This window comes from Protopterus annectens, chromosome 17.part0 (genome assembly GCF_019279795.1).
Source record: "Protopterus annectens isolate FY-2018-M chromosome 17.part0, PAN1.0, whole genome shotgun sequence".
Lineage (NCBI taxonomy): Eukaryota > Metazoa > Chordata > Ceratodontiformes > Protopteridae > Protopterus > Protopterus annectens.
Genome location: NC_056751.1, coordinates 588,503,197 through 588,525,648, shown reverse-complemented (window position 1 = coordinate 588,525,648; position 22,452 = coordinate 588,503,197). Strand labels below are relative to the sequence as shown.

At 34.9% G+C, this 22,452-nt stretch overlaps 1 protein-coding gene across 1 annotated transcript in view; it reads left to right on the top strand.

Moving 5' to 3' along the window:
• PTPRH (protein tyrosine phosphatase receptor type H) overlaps window positions 1-16,852 on the top strand; it is a 722,562-nt gene extending 705,710 nt beyond the window's left edge. The window contains exon 20 of the mRNA XM_044059212.1: window positions 15,995-16,852. Within this exon, the coding sequence (XP_043915147.1) occupies window positions 15,995-16,171 (177 nt within the window). The 3' untranslated portion in view covers window positions 16,172-16,852. The remainder of the gene's footprint in view (window positions 1-15,994) is intronic.
• The last annotated feature ends 5,600 nt before the right edge of the window (window positions 16,853-22,452 follow it).

Genomic DNA, 22,452 nt, shown 5'->3' with positions numbered 1-22,452 from the left:
CCAAGAAAAAATAAATACATGCGTTTTCATCCTACATACAGGACTTCATCAGACAACCATTTTTGACTCAAAAAGCCATTTAAATAATCTCTAAGTCACCTGTTTAATTGTTAATCCAATGAAATACATCTCCTTCAGTTTAAACTAACAAATCTCCCTTTACATCTCATAAATATTAATGCCTACTCTCTGAAAGTGTCTTGTGCTAAACTTGATCATTCCACATCATTTATTTATATAAATAATTTGAATTAAAATACATATAATAAACATTCATGAATAATTTACTAATAAATTATTATAAAACATCTCATTAAAAATATCTTAAATAAATTAGTTTAAAAACTCAGGTATGTAAAGACTATGTATTTGTTTCCTGTGTGTGTGTATCAATAAAGATTTCCTTAAACCTATGTTTCGTGTATATTCTACCCCCATCTGGTGTTCATTTTACCAAATTACATGTTTGAATTTTTCAAATGTTATTAGCCTTTAATTTCAACGAATTCAAAGGGGCAATTTGTCAGGGGGTCTAGAATGACCAGTTGGGACTACGATTTTGAAGTAGAGTGTAAAGTGCTAGAAAAAATGTTCTTGGAACGTGGTTATCCTGCAGAATTTATTAGTAAAATAAGGAATGAAGTGGAAAAAGGAAGGCAGGAGAGGTTTAAGCCAATTTTGGGGAGAGGGATTAACAATGAGAATCAAAATGATGTTAACAAGAACAAAATAGGTCAACAAACATACAAAAGAAGTTTAGTAGTGGAATACAACGCTTCCAATAGGAAAGTAAAGGAATTTTTAAACAGGGAATGGAATAAATTCTCCGCTTTAATGGATATGGAAGAGATTACTAAAATGGAACCAAAAGTAGTTTATAGAAACTCTTGTAGCCTAAAAAATTTGATGGAAAGGAATGGACATAGTAAAAATAAAGGGAATAGAAACAAAGTAGGAACATACAAGTATGGCAGGTGCCACCAATGTTCGTACATTATAAACAGGGGAGAAGTAGATATTGAAAGCAGAATGAGATGGTTAGGCAGTAAAGGTTTTTTTAACTGTGATAGTAGAGGGGTCGTGTATCTTGTTATCTGTCAGTCCTGTCAGTCTTTTTATGTAGGGAAGACAGAAAGACAACTGAAAAGAAGGATATACGAACATTCTTATGACATCACAAAAAAGAAAAACACAAATGCATTGTATAGGCATTCTATTTCCTGCACAAAATTTAAATATGAATTTTTTGTTCTGGATCAAGTTAAACCTGACATTAGAGGTGGCCTGTGGGAAGAAATACTAGAAAGTAGGGAGCTTTGGTGGCAGGTCAACCTCGATGCAGGAAATAAACCAGGAATGAATGACTTTATATCAATTTCTTCTCTGTTGAAATTAAAGGCTAATAACATTTGAAAAATTCAAACATGTAATTTGGTAAAATGAACACCAGATGGGGGTAGAATATACACGAAACATAGGTTTAAGGAAATCTTTATTGATACACACACACAGGAAACAAATACATAGTCTTTACATACCTGAGTTTTTAAACTAATTTATTTAAGATATTTTTAATGAGATGTTTTATAATAATTTATTAGTAAATTATTCATGAATGTTTATTATATGTATTTTAATTCAAATTATTTATATAAATAAATGATGTGGAATGATCAAGTTTAGCACAAGACACTTTCAGAGAGTAGGCATTAATATTTATGAGATGTAAAGGGAGATTTGTTAGTTTAAACTGAAGGAGATGTATTTCATTGGATTAACAATTAAACAGGTGACTTAGAGATTATTTAAATGGCTTTTTGAGTCAAAAATGGTTGTCTGATGAAGTCCTGTATGTAGGATGAAAATGCATGTATTTATTTTTTTCTTGGTGAATAAAAGCGTTAATTTCACTGGCGCTCTGTGATTTTGGTGTTGACACTATAGAGGAGAAGACCGTGGTCCAAGGCGTTCTTTTTGTTTGTTTATTGGAGTTTTAGAACTGCCGTTCTGCTGAATTATTTGGTTTATGTGAAAGTGGACTATTGGCGTCTTTCTCTACATTAACTTGGTGTAAAAAATGAGTGGCGAAGGCCAGGAGGAAGCTGGACAGTCTAGGAGGCTTATCGGTCAGCTCCCTGAGCTGATAGATCTGCTTACGCCTCTCTGTGTCAGCCTTGTGGCTAACAGGAAGTGTGTGACGGAGGAAGCAGATGGGGTTGACGAAAGAGAGCAACCGAAAGGGAAGAGAAAAAGGGAGCTGATTGGTAACCGTTATGGGACCGGCGACCTGGAAGACACCAATATTACTAACTTTAATCCTGCAGTCACACCGAGGATTTTGGGTGAGGAAGTGAATGAAACGGAGAGAAGAAGTGGTTCTTTTAATGAACTTGGGGCCAAACCCAAAACGAGCGCTGTTTTTGTAGCGCATGAAGGTACTGTTTCAAGTAATACAAAAAGTAAAACTACTGAGGAATGGTTGAAAAAAGACTTTTTATTTAACAATGTTTCTGGTGAGAAACAAAATGACTTTAGTGTTAAAGATGGTAATTCATACAGAGTGAAAATGGACAAAATGTATGATTACATGATGAAATATAGGGTTTTTAGTATAGAAAATGCCTACCTAAGAGAGTGTTTGAAAAGGGAAATTGTTCCTAAAGGTTTGAGGGTGGTTAAATACCGTAATAATGTTACTGTGGGGTCCCACTTCCACAAATGTTTGTTGAAAATATTTAACAATTGTGGGCTTGAAATATTGAAAGCAATAATTGAAGAAAATGAAAGTAAGCAAAGTGAATTACAGAATGAAATTGAAGAATTAGACAAAAGTATAAAGTCTGATTTAATTTTTAATATAAAGGAAGAAAGGGATAGATTTTACAACATTAGAAGGGACATTGACACTAAATGTGAGAACATTACACAACGAAAGATGGGGAAGTTAAGAAGGGACATTATTGAATATGAGAATGACCTTTGTTACCCCAAGCCTATAGAAAAAAGGTACAATACAAAAGGTTTTATGAGGAAAAACAATAAATATTTTTCTAAAAAACAAGAAGGGTATGTGAACAGGAACAATTTTGAATGGGAAACAGAGACATATGATCAAGAATTCCCCCCCATTGGTGGGAAGAAGAGTTTATGAAACTGACTATCAAGAAAGGGGAGAAAATTTTCAGCAATGGGGGGGGAGAAGGGGGAGGGGGAGATTTTAACAGACATTACCCCCCCTTCAGACAACCTGACTCCCATTAGAAGCATAGAAAATAAAGCAATAAATAGGGACAACACTAAATATACTTATAATGAATTTAGCATTTACAATTTTGGGAATATAAATTTGACTATACCACACTTTACTTTATTGAGTAAGGGGTTGAAGTTTATTCCCATGGTAAAAGGTGACTCCACAAGAACCATCCTAGATATAAAGCTATTTACAAGAAAAATTAATTTAGAAGTAATGGCTTTAAGGGCAGGAATGGAAAAACAAGGAATGAAAGGAGATGGACTAACTAGAAAATCGACATATAATCCCCCCCTTTTACCTCAAATAAAAAATTTTGAGAATATTTTAGTAGAAGGGGTGAGGAGCAAAAGTAATAAAGTATGGTGTAATGAAAATTTAACTGTAGAAGAAAAGGTAGTCCTAAAAGAATTAAGTGGTGACGCCACAGTCAGGGTCATGAAACCTGACAAGGGAGGGGGAATTGTTATTATGGATAAATTGATATATGATGGAAAGATGAACGCAATTTTGAGGAATGAGAACATCTATACTATAGTATCCCTGAATGAGGTAAATGTAGCATACAAAAGAATAGATAACTTGTTAGAGGATTTACTCACTGAGGAAGTAATAGACATGAAAATTTTCAAGTATTTAGAAGTGAATAAACCCAGAATAGCTACAATATTCGGGATACCTAAAATCCATAAAAACAAGGATGACCCCCCCTAAGGCCAATAGTTTCGGCAGGTGGCTCTAAAACTGAAGCAATGGCTAAATTTGTTGACTACAAGTGTAAACACATTTGGGTCAACAATGAAATTATACTAAAGGACTCCTGGGACTTTTTGAGCCTATTAAAGCCTGAACATTATAGGGAGGATATGTTATTTGTGACAATTGATGTCATTGATTTATTTAGTTGCATCCCCTACCAGGAAGGGATAGAAATGTTCGAAGAGAGCATTTTTGAAGACAAAAAATTAAAACAAAAGGACAAAATAGCTTGTGTAGCACTTATGGATTATGTGTTGAAATTCAATTTTATTATGTTCCAAGGGGAGTATTATCAACAAAAATCTGGAGTGGCTATGGGGGCGGCATGTGCCCCCACGTATGCCAACATTGTTTTATTAAAGTGGGAAGAAAAATATATAGTTAACAGTGAATATAAACAATATTGGTTAACATACCACAGATTTTTGGACGATATAGTGTTACTTTGGACAGGGGGGCTTGACAAATTTTTTGAATATATCAGTGGAACTACTAACTTCTTGAGATTTACATACTCTACTAGTTTAGAAACACTAAAATATTTAGACATAGAGTTATACAAAAGAGATGGAAAATATGAAACTAAAGTGCATAGAAAGGAGACGTATGTCAATTCCTATTTGCACTACGACAGTGCCCACCCCCTGCATAGTAAAAAGAATATTGTCAAGGGGCAATTTGTCAGGGGGTCTAGAATGACCAGTTGGGACTACGATTTCGAAGTAGAGTGTAAAGTGCTAGAAAAAATGTTCTTGGAACGTGGTTATCCTGCAGAATTTATTAGTAAAATAAGGAATGAAGTGGAAAAAGGAAGGCAGGAGAGGTTTAAGCCAATTTTGGGGAGAGGGATTAACAATGAGAATCAAAATGATGTTAACAAGAACAAAATAGGTCAACAAACATACAAAAGAAGTTTAGTAGTAGAATACAACGCTTCCAATAGGGAAGTAAAGGAATTTTTAAACAGGGAATGGAATAAATTCTCCGCTTTAACGGATATGGAAGAGATTACTAAAAAGGAACCAAAAGTAGTTTATAGAAACTCTTGTAGCCTAAAAAATTTGATGGAAAGGAATGGACATAGTAAAAATAAAGGGAATAGAAACAAAGTAGGAACATACAAGTGTGGCAGGTGCCACCAATGTTCGTACATTATAAACAGGGGAGAAGTAGATATTGAAAGCAGAATGAGATGGTTAGGCAGTAAAGGTTTTTTTAACTGTGATAGTAGAGGGGTCGTGTATCTTGTTATCTGTCAGTCCTGTCAGTCTTTTTATGTAGGGAAGACAGAAAGACAACTGAAAAGAAGGATATACGAACATTCTTATGACATCACAAAAAAGAAAAACACAAATGCATTGTATAGGCATTCTATTTCCTGCACAAAATTTAAATATGAATTTTTTGTTCTGGATCAAGTTAAACCAGACATTAGAGGTGGCCTGTGGGAAGAAATACTAGAAAGTAGGGAGCTTTGGTGGCAGGTCAACCTCGATGCAGGAAATAAACCAGGAATGAATGACTTTATATCAATTTCTTCTCTGTTGAAATTAAAGGCTAATAACATTTGAAAAATTCAAACATGTAATTTGGTAAAATGAACACCAGATGGGGGTAGAATATACACGAAACATAGGTTTAAGGAAATCTTTATTGATACACACACACAGGAAACAAATACATAGTCTTTACATACCTGAGTTTTTAAACTAATTTATTTAAGATATTTTTAATGAGATGTTTTATAATAATTTATTAGTAAATTATTCATGAATGTTTATTATATGTATTTTAATTCAAATTATTTATATAAATAAATGATGTGGAATGATCAAGTTTAGCACAAGACACTTTCAGAGAGTAGGCATTAATATTTATGAGATGTAAAGGGAGATTTGTTAGTTTAAACTGAAGGAGATGTATTTCATTGGATTAACAATTAAACAGGTGACTTAGAGATTATTTAAATGGCTTTTTGAGTCAAAATGGTTGTCTGATAAAGTCCTGTATGTAGGATGAAAACGCATGTATTTATTTTTTCTTGGTGAATAAAAGCGTTAATTTCATTGGCGCTCTGTGATTTTGGTGTTGACACTGTAGAGGAGAAGACCGTGGTCCAAGGCATTCTTTTTGTTTGTTTATTGGAGTTTTAGAACTGCCGTTCTGCTGAATTATTTGGTTTATGTGAGAATAGGCATATATATCAGAACTTTAGCATATATAATTATAGTACTGAAGAGAGTACCCCCACTCACTTTAAACTTTTTTGTAAGGGGTTAAAATGTGTGCCTATATCTTCCAGTAATATTTTTCAGACCCTTATTGATTTAAAGATGTTTGTGCACAAGAAAAACCTAGAATTACTGTTTGACAGTGAATCAGGAAAAAAATCTAATATTTCCACCCAAGTTAGGAAAATAGTACCTATAACCCCCCTCTCCATCCACAATTAAAGAATTTCGAAATACAAGTTGAGGAAGAGATTAGATCAAGGCAGAACAAAGGAGAAAATTCTTTAACCTTATGAAGGAAGAGAACCAGTTACGGGCTTTATTGCAAGAAAATCAATATCTTAGAGTTATGAAGCAGAACAAGGGAGGGGGGGGTGGTTTTCATGGATAGCATTATCTATTCTGCTAAAATGTTAGACATGTTGAACGACACAGACAGGTATGCTAGAGTTTCGAGGAATGAGATTAATGTGGCATATAAAAAAATTGATTTCATGTTGAAAGAAACATTAAACTAAGGTAACATTATCCCAGAAATATTCAACTGTTTAACTATCGATAAACCAAGGATACCACTGATCTTTGGGATCCCCAAAGTTCACAAAAACATAGAGGATCCACCTCTCAGACCTATAGTGGCCGCTACAAGCTCTAAAACGTATCCACTAGCTAAATATTTGGATGTAGAGTTAAACAAGGTTTGGACTGAGAGGGGGGAATTCTCAAGGATTCGTGGGACTTTTTGAGAAGCATTAATCAGAAGTTATTTAAGGATGAGCTTATTTTTGTATCTCTTGATATTCACGATTTGTTCAACATGATACCCTATACCATTGGTCTGGAATGGTTTGAGGAAGCCCTAAGGCACAAGGGAATTATACAACATGAGAAGGTTTGTCTATTCATTGAGTTAATGGAATTGATATTAAGGAATCATTTTCTATTCTTCAAGGGTGAGTTTTGCCAGCAGACTAGTGGAGTAGCAATGGGAGCAAGTTTTGCTCCCATGTACGCTAACTTAGTACTATCCACCTGGGAAGAGAAATTTATAACACACTCTTATTACTCAATGTTTTGGAATTATTACTGCAGATATTTGGATGATATATGTATATTTTGGGTAGGACCCAAAGAATACCTGTATAACACCACTGAGTTTTTGAAATTCACCTACACTACTTCTCACAAAAAATTAGAGTATCTGGGTATGGTATTAGAAAAAATAGTAGAGGCAAGGAACTTCAAATCCAATGTTTATAGGAAGAGCACATTTTCTAATTCCTACCTTTTCTATCCGAGTGCCCACCCATTTTCTCAGAAGAGGGGTATTTTGGGGAGGCAGGTTATAAGGAGTAGTAGGATGACATCTGACGATGCTGATTATGAAGTTGAAAGTGAAAAATTGAAGCAAATGTTTATTGAAAGAGAATATCCAATAGTCCTTATTGAGGAAATTTTGGGGGAAATAAAAAAAGAAAGATACAACAAGTTTGTTCCGATATTAGGGAAACCCAGAACACGTGAGGAGGTGGAGAGGCTTAGGGCAGAACAGGTTAACACCAATTGGAGTAGTAACTTTATACTCAGTTTCAGCACTGAATCAACTAAAATCAAGAAGGTAGTTTCCACCAATTGGAATAAATTTTGTAATTTTTCTGACCTGAGATGTATTTTTGTGGACCCCCTCAAATTTACTTATAGGAAGGATAGGAATATTAAGGAATTACTTGAGACCAAAAAGAAAAGACATAGAAAGAGAACAGGGACACTTAAATGTGGAGTTGTTCACAATGTGCATACATCCTCCAAGGGGAATCGTTAGCTTTAACTAAAAGAGGGATTGACCTTAGAACTAATGTGTATTGCAATTGTGATTCCTTGTGGGTGATACATATTGCTTTGTGTGACACCTATGGGGCTTTTTACATTGGAAAAACTACTAGAAATTTTAAAAGATGTATATAAGAGCATATGGATGACATTAAAAATAAAGATGAAACTAATGCTCTGTACAGACACACTATTACTTGCCCAGTAGCCAAATCTGTTTTTTAACGTTATAGATAGGTGGAAGTGGACCCATGTGGGGGACCTTGGGAGACCACTATTTAGTTCCGTGAATTGTTTTGGCAACTTAAGTCAGAAACCAACAAGAATGATGGATTAAATGATTTTATTTCTTTAGCCCCAGTTTTGAAACTCAGAGCAACTAAATTGTAATAATTATTTTGGCCACCAGATAGAGTAGTTAGTACACTTTTTAATGGAATTTCATGATGCACATTTATTTAACATATTTATGAAGTCTTTTACATCTTTTAAGTATATTTATTACATAAAGTTTGTATTGAAATGAATTAATGTAGATTTATTATTTTTTTATGATTGTTATTCATTTCTAAAGGATTTTACTATTAATGTGTGTTATATAATTTTTTAAGAATTGTCATTAATTGTATTAAAGAGTTAATTGGATGAGTGTTTAAGGGAGGGATATTTAAGAAAGGGTGGTTTGCTTTGTATTGTACTGTCTGAAGAAGTATTTTGTTAAGATGAAAACATATTATCATTTGTAGCATTAGTGTGCATTAAAGTGAGCTTTCTTCGGGCTTCATTGTGTGGCCGTTTTTTGTTTTTCACAGTTTATGGACTCTGTGCCATTTTTCAAGTGTGTTTCTGTTCTAATACCCTTTTCTCTCTTTCGTCAGTATGACATTCTAATGGCTCTGTCTTATTTTTTAATATCACATCTCTTGTGGTGTTTCTAAATATGGGCCCACTTGTTCAGTTTCTAAATTCTTTCTGATTTCTCTTGTCAACTTACCTAATCATTTTTTTCCTTTGGAAAGGACTCTGTCCGATTTCTACCCAGACCAAAGCTTTACATCCTTTTAAGATTTCGTACCCTTACTATTTTCTTTCCTAGGAGTGTGTCTGACAACACAGCTGGTTGTACATTTCAGGCCCCAGCACATTTTCTAAATCTTTTTGAAATGTGAATTCTTAGCCAGTTATCACGCTATGTGGCAGGTTAAATACTAAATTTACTGGGTATAAAACTTTGCCTAAAAGACTTTGCAGATCTAGTTGGGATACAGGGTACTCTCTTTTTCCCCATTTGTAAACATTATTTCAGCTGCCCGTTTACAAACAATTTTATGATTATAGACATATTATGTTTTAACTAACATAAGTATATTTCCTGGATTTAATAAACACTATAACACATTACATTTTACAAAAATAAGATATTTAACAAGTCAGATTATAGCCAAATAGCAAAATGTAGATTTAATAGCTCTTGTTTGAAGTAAGAGTTCACTCCACAGACACTCTTCCAGATATAGTCTGTTTACCAGCCTGTGGATTAACATGACTTGTTTTTATTTGTGTAAGAATGTTACTGTTAGTTGTAAAATACTGTGTGTCTTTTCAAAGAACATTTAATACAAACTAGTTCAGAAAGTAATACAATTGCTTTTTCTATAGGCAAATATGATGTTAAAACAAGGCTAACTAGTAGCCCTTGTGGCTTGCAAGTCAGATTTAGAGCTTGCTACATCCATTAATAACAAGCATTCTGCTTAAATCTCAGAAGAGTTTGGGTCATTCTGATACACCAAATTTCTTAATTTAATTAGGAGGTCCCTTTCATATTTATCTACAACTAGTGTTTCTATTTTGTCTTGCACTTGTTATATTAAATTCTAACCATAACTTCAAAATATGCACTAAATCAGCCATTTCTGACCTTACTGATTTGTAATAAATGTCCTGCTGTGAATATTGAAAGTGTCTGCCACAGATGAAGCACAAGCCCTGTATGATATTTCTTTCTTTCTTTTTTTTAAATGTTTAATAATTATGTGCATTAGCATCTTCCAGGTCCAGTCAGGATTTTAGTGAATTCCTAGTCAGGTGTGAAGATAGAATTCTTGCCCAATCCACCTGAGGACAGTTTTCCCTCACTGCATATCATATGCTACTAAGCGGGCCTAAAAAGCATCCTCCAATCTGAGCTTCATCAGTGAGGCGGCAGTTTTCAGAACTCCCAGTGAGGTGATCTGTTGATTTAACAGAACATTAAAGTGTTCCTGCAGATTTAGTATGCATTGATCCTAAAGAGCTGTGATAGCATTTCACAAAGCTTTTGAGTACAATTTCCATTTCTGGACATCAGCAGAGGCATCTTTTGTAAACACTGAAGAGGAAGACACTCTACTCTCTCTCTGTGCCATGAGAATGATGCTCCCATTATAGACTCCCCTAGAGGCGCATGATTTGCCATGACAATCTCCAGCAGTAGCTCAAATTCCCATATTGCTATATTCCATATTTTCCATGCACAGCATAATTTTAAAGGTGTAGTCAACATTTTTTTCATGCACAAGGTGCTACAACCATCCCTCTCACAGCATAAAACCATCAGATGTGGGCTCACGATAAGGGGTAATAGGAACTCAATGATCCACCAGTAATCCTTTTAACTAGTTCAGACCTGTGGATCCCTGTATTTATGAAGGTGTGTAAGGTTAATGCCCCTTGGCACTGCATTGTACTGACTTCTGTCTGTTTACTTAGCTATTGAAATGTGGAATGATCAGTCACTAGACTGAAGTGTCTGTTTCAGAGAGTGGAAGACCCACTTCACAACCAAGTGCTGTCTTTCAATCACTGAATATTTATTAGCATCGATTGATTTTCAAATGATAAAGCATGTGGTGTGCTCCTCACCTTTTAATACTTTGAGGCAATACTGCTCCTAAGCATACCTCTGGTACATCCACATACAGGGTAAATTCTTTATAGTAAAATGAAGAGTCACTATCACTTTTTTATCTCATTAAATGCTCTGTCTGCATAAGAGAGCTTTGTTTCACACTAGGAGCTTTTCCTTTTGTGAGATCTGTCAAAGAACTTGCAAAATAGGTAATACTTTTCTGTAACACCCAGGTAGTCCATGAACCTCCTTCATCTTTCTTTTAATGGGGGGTAAAGGACAATTTGTGTGACCTCTGCTGTTTGTAGTTGTGATCTTACAACATATCTGGCTTCTACCATTTCCACTGTGCTTCGTTAGTGATCATAGTAAAGCCTGTCTATCTGATAGAGTCTCACACAGCCTACACTTTTGCTAAGTGGCACTCCCAGTCCACTGAATGGCTGTCCACATCATCCAAATATGCAACAGCATAATTTGAGGGAGGCTTCAGTAGTTTATCCATCAGTGCTTGAAAGGTATCTGGGGCTTCACGTGGCTAAATGGAAGCTCTGTATCTGGAAACAGAATTTTTATTAGGTTAAAAAAGCTGTGTTTTCTCTAGTAGAGGTGGAAGAGTTTTCTGCCAATGCCTATTTGTCAAGTCAGGCATTCTTAAATATCTGGCCTTTCTTCCTATCAGCCAATCAATTCTGGACATAGGAATAGTTATCAAACTATAAAGTGCTATTCATTGTTCTAGAGTCACTGCATAATTGTATAGTTCTATCTAGTTTAGGAACTAGCACAATTCGGCAGTCCCATTTCTCTGTAACTCTTCTAAAACTCTTTCTCTTACTAATTACTGTAAGAATTTTATACACACAAATTACTTTATATGACTTTATCCAGTTTTCACAGATGAGATTGTATGTGTGTTTGTGCCTATATATTTAAATAGCTATATATATATATATATATATATATATATATATATATATATATATATATATATGTGTGTGTGTGTGTGTGTGTATATCTATCTATACATATAGATAGATAAACGTGTGTGTATATACATGTGCTTGTGTCTGGTGGCCTAAGTTATTGCTAAAAAAGACCCATGAAGGGCAAGTTCGCTTACCTGGTTCACAAATAAATCAAATTAAATTAAATTACAACTCTTGCTGGAACTGTACCAAACAGAAAGGGAGAGTAATCAGTCAGAGATATAATTTAGGTCACAATTTGCTCAGATATAACATCAGTTCTTCTAGGTGACCAGGAAAATGTAAAGTTCACTAAGTGAAGTTTGGGTCAAGTTGCTAATGTGTATTATCTATATTTCTAGGTGACCAGGGAAATATAAGTGGTAATTAAAAGGTTTGCCTTCAGCATATCCATTAGACATTATCATCTTAATTGCAGAAGGCCAAAGCAACTGTGAAATGGCCGGATCCCCTTTAATAAAATATATTTTCACCACAAGAATTTCCATCAATTCATTTAAATGGCTAAGGCAGCTGTATTTCTTGTAAAAGTTACTTTTGAATGAGGCTTATTATATTCATTTTTTGTGATTTGTAGGATTCCTAAACACCATGGCATTTCAGAAGGATAAATTAGTACTAACAAGAGCAAAATTGTCACTAAAAAATTTATATTTTACATGTATTTTTTTATTGTATTATATGCTTATTAAAATATTACCAGTGTGTGCAAGTAAAAACAACATTTGCTTGACTTTAAAAATGGGCTTATGTTAATTCTTTTAGACAATGTTAATTTCCCCCATGTGTGTGAAGTTGTTAATTAGTCCATTGTTAATTATTCAAAAGTATACATTTTGGGATGACAAATATTTTGTGTGCCACATATATTAGTTAAATTGTGTCTAGGAACTGTAATTACAGTTTGCATTCTTTAAAACATGATCACATGAATACAATGACTACAGAATAAAGGTCAGAAAATATTTCAAAGTATCTGAATTCTTTTTTTTTTTTTTTTTGGCTTACCCCATTGCTTTTATTCAATGCTTGGTCTACCAGCCTCTCTTACAGTCCCAAGCCTATATCCCTTCTAATATAGTATATAGGTTGTAGCTGGTGCAGATCCTAAAAGCTGCTTCCACTGGGGAATTTTTCACTTAACCCCTAGTTCACTCCTCCCTTGCATTCATATGTTTACATGAGCAGGCTACTTCCCTTTACAACTCATGTCTCCCCTCAAGGAATGTTTAAACAAATGCCCTTCCTTCCTGAGACGGGCATGAGATGGGCATGTCCATTCCTCCCTGCTAGCACCTCAGACACCTGAGACACTAATAAAACCTGTGTCATCCAGGCTGCAGCGAGGCCACATCCCTCTACACATTAGCGCTGGCTAGGCAGGTATGTGCATTGTGTTTTGTAGCCTCTGGTTTGAAAAATGTTTTAGTTCATGACTGTAGTACAGTGCATAAAAAAAGAAAAAGCCAGCACTCAGAGGCGAACAATGTTTTATTCCTTTCCCTTCTATTCAGACCGGTTTCGGTAACAAACCTTCTTCAGTGATAAAACATACATAATACAGGGACAGTTTTTATACATACTGAAAATCCCCAATTATGACATCACTTCCCCCATTAATACATGTAAGCCTCCAAACACATATAAATCATTAAACAAAAATAAAATAAACATTTTAAGTGTAATATCAGATGCTTTAGCCAAACTTCCATCAATATCATATGGTTGCTTGTGAAGTTGCCAATAAAGGTCCTTAATAAAAAGAAAAAGAAAAAGAACCTCATAACTTGTCATTTAGTCCTGGATGAAATAGGGCATCCAACTTAATAATCCATTTTCTTTCCTTTTGGGTTAGTATAGTATGCCAACCTTGGTTTGTTGATCTATTACCTTTTACCTGGTCAATAATAACAAATCTGAAAGAAGCAGTTTTATGTAACTGACATTATCCATTATGTAAATGGATTAATGGGGGAAGTGATGTCATAATTGGGGATATACAATATGTATAAAAACTGTCACTGTATTATGTATGTTTTATCACTGAAGAAGGTTTGTTACTGAAACTGAATAGAAGGGAAAGGAATAAAACATTGTTCGCCTCTGAGTGCTGGCTTTTTCTTTTTTTGTTTATCAGGTTTAGGTATGCCGTGCACCAGTCATACTTGCTAGCTTATTTGGAGGTGTAGTACAGTGCATGACATTAAAATAATTTTGCCTTCTCAGTGAACATATGAGTTGTATCTCATGCTGAGATATCCATTTGATTTCTTAATGTAATTTGTTTTACTTTACACTTATTGACACACAAGTACAATTCAATTAAAACAGCACACTGCTTTTTTTGTTGTGAAGCTACAGATTTGCCTTAGAAGGGCAGGGTAAGATCATGACATGTTATCACATGAACTGTACTATGTTAAGTGTTGTCTCAACAGCAACAGGCAAGAAAGTAATAGAGACTAAACTGCATGACCTCCGAGTTCATTATTTAAAGGAAACATAGTAACTATATTTCATTTATTCATTAAATTCATGCTGTCATATCTATGCAGTATTTTTCTACTCAGCACTAAGAGATGTTGCCACCAGGAGATCACTGCACAATTCAGTCAGTGCAATTTCCTTGCACACTTTCCTAGTATAAATGTTTCCGAATAACAGAAAACATAATATTTTTGTGGGGGTCAAGACAATTTTACTAATAAAATCAACTCAAAGTTGCTGTATGATGGCATTTCCATGTCATTCCAGTTTTGGAAAACTGTATTATTACTTGACTTGCACACGACAACCTGACAGTCACCTAATTGTAATTCATGGCTATGATAATGAGTAACCTTATTTATTTGATTCTCCACACAGTTGTTCCAGTGTAGATCTTTTCACCATTTTTAGCCATGATCTTGGAGCCTTGACAGACATAGCCCAGACACAAGGCAGGTAGTTGGATGTATTTACAGGTTTGGGCATAGGTGCATAATAATTATGTTCATTGTTATAAAATTTAATTTGCATTACATGTTTTAGGTACACAGTCAAATGTAATGTTCACATGGTATTCAAGATTTCAATATATTCATAATGAAATGTATTGAGCTGCAGCAGGGTAGGAAATTAATGAATTTAGTGAATGAGTACTACCATAACTGCTAGTTACATTAGAGTGATCTATATTTTTTATGAAGAATTCAACAGTGTCTGAGTCACAGTGTATGGGCTAAAAATAATTATATCAACATGCAAGGAGTTCTGATTACAAAAAAGGGAGAAAATAGACATTAAGCCTGTTTTGAGGGTTGACCCAGAGCATTGTCTGGTCAATTGAGTTTCTTTGTTTCACAAGAAACAAATAAAGACTGTGAAAATTAAACATATGACTATAAAAAGAAGGTCATTAATAGCAAATAATAATAATAATAGTAGTAATAATAATAATAATAATAATAATAATAATAATTATTATTATTATTATTATTTTATTATTTTAATTTAAGCCCAGTGAACAAGTATGCCTTTTCAGGAGTGACTGTTTGGTTAAGACACTTACTCACAGTCACACAGTAGGCACGTGGAAGGAATCAAGCCTTGTTCCCTTTTGACTGTAGGAAACAGCTCATCATTAATAGCTTAGAATCGTTATTCTGAACTACACTGTCAGACCAGTTTTTCAATGATTTTTCTGTCGTAATGTGTAACCAGTTCAGTCATCTGCGGTATTATGTTTGCCTTAATTACTACTACTTTGTGAGACATGAGTGGTATAGAATGACAACACATAGTAATAACAATCTGTGATCTTTTGCAAAGTAACACTCATTATTTGAAAAAAAGGTTAATTTGAAGAATATTGTGTGTGTGTGTGTGTGTGTGTGTGTGTGTGTGTGTGTGTGTGTGTGTGTGTGTGTGTGTGGACTTAAAATTTCCCTATTTATCATACTGTTATATTACGTCTTTCACTACCTTTTCTCTTTTCTTTCAGGATATGGCATTTATTTCTTCTAGTATTTTACAATAATATGTATGTACATTTATTTTTTAGTCTCAATATATCTTCCTCAATCAGTGCCTGTACGACATCATTAATCCTGAAATTCACGAAAATATCTATGAGAATCAGCAAGAGCTAATCTATGAAAACATGAAAACTGAAGCAATCTACGAAAATTCCCTAGGAACAAACAAAGAGGAGAAAACAGCAGAAACTTATGTGGCTTGACCAACTGCATGCTTGAGTACACAAGTGCTTTTGTTTGTATATTTTAACTTCTGTTCTTGAAAGCAAAAATAACATATTTCAACTTTCTCTGTGCCAGAAAAAACATTTCTAAGACTCCATTTGTTAGGCTTGAACAACACTATTTGACAATCTGAAAAGATAGTTACCTCCTTTTGCAGGTGTTATTAAGCATGACAACACACAGATTTATAAATATCTTTTACCTATGAAACAAGCTGATATTGTGGAAGGAACTGTACTGTTTTAAGTCACTTTTGTTACTGCTTTCAGTCTTACATTCACGCGTACTTTTTGCAGCAAGTAAATCTTGACTAATCCAGTATTTCTCAGATAATTCATGAAAAAATTAAGATATGTCAGTATAATACTACAGCCATTTTGCTACCGGTTACTATTTGCCTTGAAATACTACTAATATTTGTATTTAATGAAAATTTTTTCAGTCAATTCCTTAAAATGTTGGTTTGATTTTATGTGCATATTTCTGTATTGTATATCTGCTTAGTATCTGTAATTGCCATATTATTTTAAAACCAACCAAAATTTATCTGTGGGGAGCTGTTAGCCAATCAGAAACTGTAAAGGCTCAACACGGATGAATCTTGCCAGTGAAGCAATGCTTGCATTTCTTTATATTTTATTTTAAAGCACAGATGGAATGATGCCAAAGCTAAAAATTGCACTTATCATATTTCATATGGGTGTGTTGAAATATGACAGTCTTGAATGTATTATAATATATTTAATTTATTTTATTGATTTTTATTTCTAAGTGCTAACTTGCCTGAAAAAGTGAATATGTAATTATGCTTATTTTACTGTAAATATGTGTATCCAAGAGGTTTAAAATATTCCTGATGTCTGCAGTGATTTTTTCTATTCATCCTTCCTTTGTCACTCAGTCTCATCCATTTTGTTTTGATGAATCTTTTCTTCATACAATGCCATAAAAGTATAGTACTGCCATTCTCCATGCTTATGGTCTTTATATCAGATAGGAAATTAATAGCTAGTGGAACCATAAAAAAAGAATGTTGTAATGTTGCCCTCTATAAAGATGACATGTCTAGACTTTTACTACTGTGTAGAGTTGGTGTAATTGTAAATGAAAATAATTTAATCCAGAACACACAGCTTTAGACTGGAGGTCAGGTTGTAGCCTGTCATCAGTGTACGCACTGAATCTTAAGCAGTGCACCTTTCCTCACAGTGTATGTTCTGCTCACGTGGCTCTTGTTGTTTTTTGCTGAGTGAAAAATGAGACTGTTACTATAGTTATGAAGACTAAACGTAGCATATAATGACACAAGGACGGTTACATAGGTTAAAACACAATCCAGTTCTTAGTTTAGGGAAGTAGTCTAAGTTATGATTTCTCACATGAGCAAGCAGCAACACTGAAGACGAGTAGCATCTTAACGCTTTCCCTCTAAAGCTCTCACCGTAGTAAGTACTATAGTCTGTGTAATAGGTTTTATGTCTGCTGTCCTCACCATAGTACAAGTCAAAGGCAGGAAACCATTTGAGGATGCAAAGGGAATGGCTTAGGAGAAATGTGATGTAATATTAATCTACTGAAAATGTGATAGATGAACGGAGCAGCCTTTAACAAAGGTAGCAGGGTCAAATATAGTGTTTGAATTTAAGAATGCACAAGAAAGTCAAAAGGTCATCATTATGTAGACTGCAGCTCGCTGAGGACTAGATAAATTGTTAGATTAGTAGGACCCATAGCACATTTTACAAAAAATTGTATAAATTGGGTATATCATTATTCCTTATCTGATCCCAAAATAGTTTCTGTATAACTCTGTTGAACCATTGGAAATGGTATGTTGTTAAGGCTCTTATCTATGACACAGCTAAAACTGTTTGTCTCTTTTACAGGTTTTTAAATAATTTACTATAAAAAAATGTTTGTGATCTAAGCAGTGTACACAGATATCTGCTACACTTTGGTACTTTTCCCATTTTACATAAATGTTAAAGGGCTGCAGTGTGCGGCAGTTATGAATGGTATGTAAAAGGCTCACAGGAACTTCTGTTTTATTTCTGACTTCATTGCTAGACTTACATGCCTCTCTGTCTGATGAAAATAAAATATAACAGCACAGTGTAGTAGACGTCTTTGTTGACGACAAACAGAAAAAGCCCTCTATGGTCCAGGCTACCTAAGTGCAGTTATCAGATCAGGCACTGGACAGCAATAAGAGAAAGGAGAATGGGTGAAACTGTCAGGGGTAGGTAGCATGCTGAGTGTACTTCCAGTAGAAGCTCTGGCAGTGGCCAAAGCTGAAAGAAAGAATTTAAAGCTGGTGGGCTCGGGCACAGAAAAGTATGACTATCCTGTTGGCCCAAGGGTGGAGACTTACACTCACAGGCATGAGCTATTTACCACCCAGACAGCACACTGTGGGAAGGAGTTAGGGCTTCACAAAAAGGTCAGGCTGCAAAAGCAGGATGACACTGCAGATCCACACTGTTCTGCTGCCAAGATTCTGCTCTCCCATTGGGATAATACTGGTTGCAGTATGGTCTCCACCTCCCCTTCTATCCATATTAGTGGCCCCAAATCCAGAGTGGTAGTACCAAGGCTGGGAGTTGGATCAGTAGAAATGACAGTGATCAGCCGATGATCAAAGCTTGCAGCCTGGAAAAAGAAAACAGTATTCAACTAAATGGCACTCTTCCTTTCACAAGCTAACTTTGTAACTTTGTAGTCATTAAACTCAAGTGCTGGCATGTGTGCTCTTTTGCATAAAGAAAATGGTTAAATTTCCTCCACAGGTGACATATATAGCAGTAATGACATAGTAAGGCCTGCCACACAGTGGTACATCTGTTGTATCTGTATCCCCTCCTTCTTCAGTAGGCCCAGTCCAGATCCCCAGTACAAGCTGGACACGGCCACAGCATGGTTGTAGAATTAGGATTTGTGTTAGCATGTGTTTTCTGAAGGAAAAGAAATCGGAAACTCAAATGTTTTGTCAGTATTTAGTGACTTTAATGCTCAGTGATTTGCCAGAAAATAACACATTTTATGAGGAGCAGACCAAAGTATGAGGCAAAAATCTGGACATTCTGCAAAAAAAAAAAAAAAATGGACAGCTGTATGATGCCATTGGTGAGATAACTGTGTGTGTTTCACAAAAGTACTTTATGCCACTTTCTTCTCCAAGATACTTGCTTTCCTACACTAAGTTACAAGTGTCAAAAGCAAAGCAGATATGATTTTTAGATATTGGCCAGATCACAAATATGTTAAGGCTCAAGTTTGATTACTATATACTGATATGGTAACAATGAGTAGCAGAGATGATAGTTTTATTTTAACAGTTGCACGGACTCTGTATTATACAGATATGTGGGTTAACTGCATTTGCTAGCTTTCATCTGCACTTTGTTAGCATTTGTGCACTGCCATAATATAAGTTTCTCATGGTGAAGCAGGAAAGATACATGCAACAATTTATTGCACTCAAAATACACTATTTCACATATTCGTTAAGCATTATGATGAATAACTAGAACATTCTAAGTGGTCTAATACCATACTTTGTGCTGTCATTCAAAAGTGCGTGAGTAATGAAATGCATGACATGAGGTGCTGTCATGCTAGCTACCATGTCTAGGTGACGGAGGGACTGCAGGTTTAGGGGAAAAGACACCATTCATTCATTCATTCATTCATTCATTCATTCATGCATTAATTCATGCATTCATTCATGCATTCATTCATTCATGCATTCATTCATTCATTCATGCAATCATTCATTCATTCATTCATTCATTCATTCATTCATTCATTCATTCATTCTCTGATTACTGATTTGGTCAGTTTAGGGTCATAGGGGAGCCATAGCCTTTTCTGGCACTCAAACACATGGCAGAGAAATCAGTACCAGAAAAGATGCAATTTTATTGCAAGAAGCACACACACTTCCTCATAGCATACAGAATTACTGGTTACTTGGAGCATCAGCAATTCACCTATAGTATGATTTTGGGATACAGGAGAAATCCAAAACACCAGGAAAACACCTATGGCTAAAGGAAGAACACATGACTCCACAGAAAATGCTCTCTGATCAAAAACTGAAAGAATCAAGTGCTGTGAGACAAGAATGACAAATGAAGTGCCACTGTGTTGTCTGTATGAGCATCAAATGTGGTAAAATAATTTCATATTTTGTCCAACTTAACGTTATGGTTTCTTCCATCTCTCTCTCCCTCCCTCACCCTAAATGTTGTCAATGATTATGTATCAAATGCATAAAAGTATATTTCAAGCTAAAATTTTAGGGAGATAGCTGATCAGAGGTGGTTCTTAACTTGCTATTTTTTATTCTGTGTATTTTTCACTATAGTGCATATTAACAGCATCTAATCTTGACATTTGCTCTTTTTTATGTTTGCTTACAACACACGCTTTACTTAAGTACCTTGTTTGCAAAAAACAACTGATTTTGCTAGTGGGGATGGGCATGTGATTTTTACGTACAGCATACTTCTAAGCATAATCTGCAAATAGAGGCAAACAAAAATAAGTACTATGCTGGTCCACTGACAGAAAACATTGAATCACAGAAGTGCTATGACACCTTTTACAAGAGCAACACAGTCATGTGTGCTGGTCCAGTAAAAGTATCATATTATCTCTGTGTCCCAGTGTTTTAAGAAAATGGAGGGGAAAACAGGTATTCTGACTGACAGAGTCTGAAGACTGACATTCCAGATGCTGTAGTAAAGTAATAAAGGCAGGAGACAGATACTGCATGTGTCTGACTGACTACTGTTATGGTCTTACTTCATAAGCAGGAGCAAATGTGATGTCTGAAGTTGGTGGTTACTTCTTTTTCTAACATAAGCACAAAAGTTGGTTCACTTCTAGTTACAAAATTAGTTTTATGCAACCATTTTTGCCATTTGTGATGTGTCATAGCTTTGCTCTTCCGCAAGAGTACACATTTTTATCTCCATTTGCAGAATGCTATGACAATGAGTAGGATAAGCACATTCTGCGACAGTGTCTGCATTTAACATCTGCTCAATTTGCCATGGCTTCATTCAGACAAGATAGTGTGCCTTAAAACCTTGTGTAAATGTGTTTGTGTGTGCGTGTGCATAATACGCATGTGTAGATTTGTACATGTGCCTGAGTGTCTGTGTGCCTCTTTGTGTGTATGTCTGTGTATACACATGCATAAGGAATGCTATCTCAATGTTTTGATACAGGAAAAGTCAATGTAATTACCTTCAATAACAATAATAGAAATATGGGTCTAAAATTTATTGGAGGTATGGAATACCTGAGTTCCTACCAAAGCTGTTTAGAGTAATATTTGGAAGCTATTATCTTATTGGGGTAACTCATTTTCACTCATGCTGAACAGTTTTCCAACATCCTAAAATTTCAATGTCAGGAAAGTTATCACTACTCTACCAAAGTACTTCGATTCAATTAAAAAGAGAGCTGAGAATAATGAATATATTATAATATAAAACAATTGTGATTCAAATCCACAAAATCATAATCAGAAGGCCATGAGAGGATAATTGTGCAAATTTACTGTTTTATGTTGGGGTATGCTCTTTGCAATCATATTCGGGGCAGTGCCTCTTCCACCCTATTATGCAATACAATGAGCATTGAAGTTGCCATTCATCTGAAAAAAAGGCAAACATGTTATTTCTGCAGAGAAAAAAAAAACAAGTCTGGCTTTTTCTCCTTTCTTCAGCCTACTCTGGAACTGAGCCAATTTCACATTGCAGCAAGTGATTTCATATGTTTTGAGCATGTGTGTTTAGGTATAAGAAGTGACACTTAAGAAGAACTATCTGTGACATCAACAATCTTTGTTGCTGAAAATCTAAATTCCAATAGGAGGCTATCTTGTTGATACCACTCAAGTTATTGACACCTTTTCACTCTACACAGTAGTTTATTATAGTCATAACAACAAAAATGTGCTTTGCTACAAAACAAAGATTTAATATTTTTATTTGATTAAATGTGATTTGCTGAGTAAAGAAATTATAAGACGATATTAGCAGAGCTTTTTATGTCAGAGTCAAGCAATATATCTGATTCATTTGAATGCGGAAAACTTGTGTCAATATGATGGATGGCATTTTTGTTTTGAAGGCATTGAATGGGGTAATATCATTTAAAAAAACCCTCATTTGCTAGAGTAAGTAGCGTTATAAGGACAAGCTGCCATATGATATTCTGTCCATCAGTGTTAAACTGAGTCTGCCAC